The following is a 5000-nucleotide window of genomic DNA, read 5'->3' as shown; positions in this document are numbered from 1 at the left end:
ACGCTGCTCTGGCTCCAAGGGACTCTCCTCCTGCTGGGGATATGCTCGGCGTCCGTGCTGGGCCCGCTGGAGACCTTGTGGGACGAGCAAGAGGAGAAGAGCGTGGGTCAGGAGGCGCCGTACCCGCCGTACCTGATGCAGTTCGGTCGCACGCTGACGAGCGTGACGCACGCCCTGCTCGAGAGGCACGAGAACATGATGAACGACCGGCTGAAGCGACTCGAGATGTTGGTGGACAGCGCCTGCAGACCCCCGGCCGCGCTCGCCCAGGCCGCCGGAGCCGACTTCGAGGCCAGGCTCACGAAGCGGCTGGACGGCTTCTCGGACCAGATCTCCTCCCTCTTACAGTCCCTCGGTGACTTCGGCGCCAACATCCACTTCTTCATGAAAAAGACGGAAGATAATATCTTAGCCTTGCCGACGAAAACGGACATCGACCACGTGCAGGCGCGACTCATGACGGCGGCGAGAGAGATGACCTCGTCGGCGCGAGCAGGAGCCAAGGCGCCGACGGCCCCCGCCAAGACCCTCGAGAAGAAGCTGTCGTCCTTCGTGACCCGCGACGACCTGGCCAAGCACACGCGCCGCCTCGACTACCAACTGCAGGGCCTAAGAGACCAGATGGGCAACGCGTCCCTGAAGGAAGTCCTGAACCTTACGCGCAGGACCTTCCGATCTCTGTCTTCCCTCCGACCCCTGTACGAATCCTTGGCCAAGGTCGCGAGCAACTGCGACCTGAAGGAGGGACAGTTCGACCGCCTGGAGGAGATGATGCAGGAACTCTCCGAGGACGTCGACGAGAACGGCAGCGTCCTCTCGGGAATGAGCCTCGCCCTTGAAGACGCCGAGGACATGCTGGCCGACAGACTCACGGCGCTCGAGAGACTCACGGAGCGGCTGAGCGGCGACAGCGAACCGCGAGAAACCACCTCCAGGGCGTCGACGACGTCCGCCCCGACGACACAAGGTGCGTTGGTTGTGACAGGTCTACCCCCCCTCTCTCTCTCTTTCTGGCTGTCTGTCTGTCTGTTTCTCTTTCTGTCCGTCTGTCTATCTGTCTGTGTCTCTTGCTGTCCGTCCGTCTGTCTGTTTGTTTGTCTGTCTCTCTCTCTCTCTCTCTCTGGTTGTCTATCTGTCTGTCTCTCTTTCTGTCCGTCTCTCTCTCTCTCCGGCTGTCTATCCGTCTGTCTGTCTCTCTGTCTCGCTCTCTCTCTCTGGCTATCTATCTGTCTGTCTGTCTCTCTGTCTGTCTGTCTGTCTCTGTCTCTGTCTCTGTCTCTCTCTCTCTCTCTCTCTCTCTCTCTCTCTCTCTCTCTCTCTCTCTCTCTCTCTCTCCCTTTCCCTCTCCCTCGCCCTCGCCCTCGCCCTCGCCTTCGCCCTCGCCCTCGCCCTTGCCCTTGCCCTTTCCCTCTCCCTCTCCCCCCCCCCCCCCCCCCCCCCCTCTCTCTCTCTCTCTCTCTCTCTCTCTCCTCTCTCTCTCTCTCTCTCCCTCTTTTTCCACACTATAAATATAGTTTTTGCGGAATGCACTAAAACATGTTTCTTATTTATTAATTGATCATATCTTCATCTTATTATCATAATCATCATCATCATTATTATTATCATTTTAGAAATAATAACACTACTGATGATAGTAGTTTTACTTACACTGAATAATTTTGGATTGCCTACATATTAATTTACTCTGCTAGTCTCTTTCTGGGTAAGTTACTGTAAAGGACATTTTTTTTATAGCCATATGTATATGTATTTCATGATGTTACAATTATCTTCATTGTTGCGAAAATCACGATGAATCACATTAAATATATCACATACTAATATAAGTAAAGATATATCACATATTAAAACAAGTAAAGATAAACAAATAATAATAGTGAAAACGATAACAATGATATCATCAGAATAAACTTGAACTATGTATGGAAGAAAACCCAGCAGTTTCAATGTAAGAATGACTACTACAGGCTTATAACTACCAAGACACGTCGTTAAGTGGTATCAGCAAATTGTTCTTTTCAGGTATCAAGTCGAACGACCCTTTCACCTCAGAAAAACAAGTGAACTAGCAATGGTACGGTTATTCAAAAGTGAATGGTATAAATATGTATGTCTTCATGTATCTAAGGTAATGGGAAGTGATTCTCTGACTGTCTGCCCCCCTCCTCTCTCCCTCCACCCCCCACTCTCTCTCTCTCTCTCTCCCCACCTCTCTCTCACTCAAACACACACACACACACACACACACACACACACACACACACACACACACACACACACACACACACACACACACACACACACACACAAACAAACACACACACACACAACACACATATATATTCCCACACTATAATACATTCACCTATGTATATGGTTACACGGGAAAATTACTTGCGCATAGTGATGAAAATATATGCACAACTTACCCAACGCCCAGGCAGCAATCAAGATAATCGGTTATCGGCCAGCGTCCCGACCACTAGTTAAAAATAATGAATGGCTATTACAGGGCAGCAGGTCAGGAGGACTTATTATCATTATTGTTATTGCTATCGTTGTTGTTGTTTTGTTGTCATCATTATCATTATTATTCTCATAATTATTGTTATTGATAATAGTGTTATTATTATCTTTACGGTTATTATTGTTATTATCATTATCGCAATCATGTATTAATTTACTATTAATTCTATTATTATCATCATTATTATCATTATCATAATCACTATCTTTATTATTATTATTTTCATAATCAACATATGCATTATTATTATTACTGTTATCAATATAAACATTAACATTATTATCATCATAAGTATCATTACCATTATCATTATTATAATTATTATCATCATTATCATTATTATTATTTTAACCATCATTATTGTCTTTGTGCTTATAATCATTGTCTTTTCCAATCATTATCTTCATCATCATCACTGTCATCATAATCTTCATTATCATTAATATTACTATCATTACTATAATTATTATCATTATCAATATTATCACCATTATTATTATCATTAATATTACTATTCATCATCTTCATCATCCTGATCATAATAACAATGATGATAATAACGATATATTTTTTTTTATAATTATCATTTCATAATTATAATCTTCATTATTACTATTACTGTTAATAATAGTGTTATTATCATTAGTGTTATTGCCATAATTATTATCCTTATTATTATTATTATTATCACCATTATCATTTTCATTATTGTTACTACTACTACTATTATTATTATTATTATTATTATTATTATCACCGTTATCCTTATTGTAATCATTATCATTATTGTTATTATACTATTCTATTATCATTAGCCTTATTATTATTATTACCATCATTATCATTAGTATCATTATTATCATTATTATTATTATCAGTCATTATGTGAGAGTGAGAGTGAGAGAGAGAGAGAGAGTGAGAGAGGAAGAGAGCGAGAGAGAGAGAGAGAGAGAGAGAGAGAGAGAGAGAGAGAGAGAGAGAGAGAGAGAGAGAGAGAGGGAGGGAGGGAGGGAGTGAGTGAGAGCGAGAGAGAGGGAGGGAGGGAGAGGGAGAGAGAGAGGGAGAGGGAGAGGGAGAGGGAGAGGGAGAGGGAGAGGGAGAGGGAGAGAGAGAGAGAGAGAGAGAGAAACAGAGAGAGAAAGAGAGAGAGAGAGAGAGAGAGAGGGAGAGAGAGAGAGAGAGAGAGAGAGGGAGAGAGAGAGAGAGAGAGAGAGAGAGAGAGAGAGAGAGAGAGAGAGAGAGAGAGAGAGAGAGAGAGAGAGAAAGAGAAAGAGATAGAGAGAGAGAAAGAGAAAGATTATAGAGAGACATCAAAACCAAAAGAAACAGAAACAAACACACGAAACACACAGCCATCCACCCTCACCCGACCTCCAACCCCTATCTAACGTCCCCTATGCCCCACCCCTCCCAGCCAGCTCCATAGTTTAACACCTCTCCATCCCCTTCCCCAGAATCAATGGCGGAATGTCTGGACAGCCAGTTCATGGGCGGCAGGAATTCTATGGATGTGTGCAGCCTCGCCGTCCGTTATAACAAGTGCCGCCTTCAAGTAGTCGCTTACCACTGCTGTCGCTCGTGCACCGACGCCGGACACACGCCTGAAGTAGGGCCGCACCGGTTTCTCGATTACCCTCGCCGGGTGGACATGTTCATGGGGCTTAGTGAAGGCTTGTAGTAATGTGTAGAGGGAGCTTTGCACTTGGGATGTTGCTGTTATCATGATATATAGGGCAATTAGGTATTACTTATCTGATGGGCGTATATAGATTATATAAATGTGTGAATGAATAAATAAATGAAAATAAATACATAAATAGATATATGTGTATGTATGTATACACACACATGTGTTATATATATATATATATATATATATATATATATACACACAAATATATATAAATACATATACAAATATAAATGAGTGTATGTGTGTGTGTGTATGTATGTATATATATGCCTATATATGTATATATATGTATGTATGTATGTAGATATATACACATATATATATAATATACATATACATATATATATATATATATATATATATATGTAAATATATATATGTATATACACACATGCATATATATATATATATATATATATATATATATATATATGTATATGTAAATATATATTTGTATATATATATGCACATATATACATACATATATATAGAGAGAGAGAAAGAGAGAGAGCGAGAGAGAGATATAATTTTCTTTGCCCTACTGATTACCTCTGAATTTGTATTAATAATGAAATATAGAGCTTATTTTCTATACGCTTGCTTTAAGTCCAGAGAGATAAAGATCCCCACAGTTAATATGTTGTTACACACCCTGTATCAATGTTATATGACATAATAAAAATACGGAATGTGTGTTGTTTGATGGTATTTCATGGTATTATCTCATGGTATTGGTAATAATAACATCTTTAATGAGAGTAGTAATTAACCTAAAAT

At 41.3% G+C, this 5000-nt stretch overlaps 1 protein-coding gene across 1 annotated transcript in view; it reads left to right on the top strand.

Annotated features, from left to right (window-relative positions):
• LOC125037010 overlaps nt 1-4351 on the top strand; it is a 9177-nt gene extending 4826 nt beyond the window's left edge. The window contains exons 2-3 of the mRNA XM_047629971.1: nt 1-967; nt 3985-4351. The exon at nt 1-967 is cut by the window's left edge and continues 192 nt beyond it. Coding sequence (XP_047485927.1) covers nt 1-967; nt 3985-4208 — 1191 coding nt within the window. The 3' untranslated portion in view covers nt 4209-4351. The remainder of the gene's footprint in view (nt 968-3984) is intronic.
• Nucleotides 4352-5000: the final 649 nt, after the last annotated feature.

The sequence above is a fragment of the Penaeus chinensis genome, chromosome 22 (assembly GCF_019202785.1).
Source record: "Penaeus chinensis breed Huanghai No. 1 chromosome 22, ASM1920278v2, whole genome shotgun sequence".
In the NCBI taxonomy this organism is placed as follows: domain Eukaryota; kingdom Metazoa; phylum Arthropoda; class Malacostraca; order Decapoda; family Penaeidae; genus Penaeus; species Penaeus chinensis.
The sequence above is the reverse complement of the archived record's forward strand: the minus strand, read 5'-3'. Positions and strand labels throughout refer to the sequence as shown.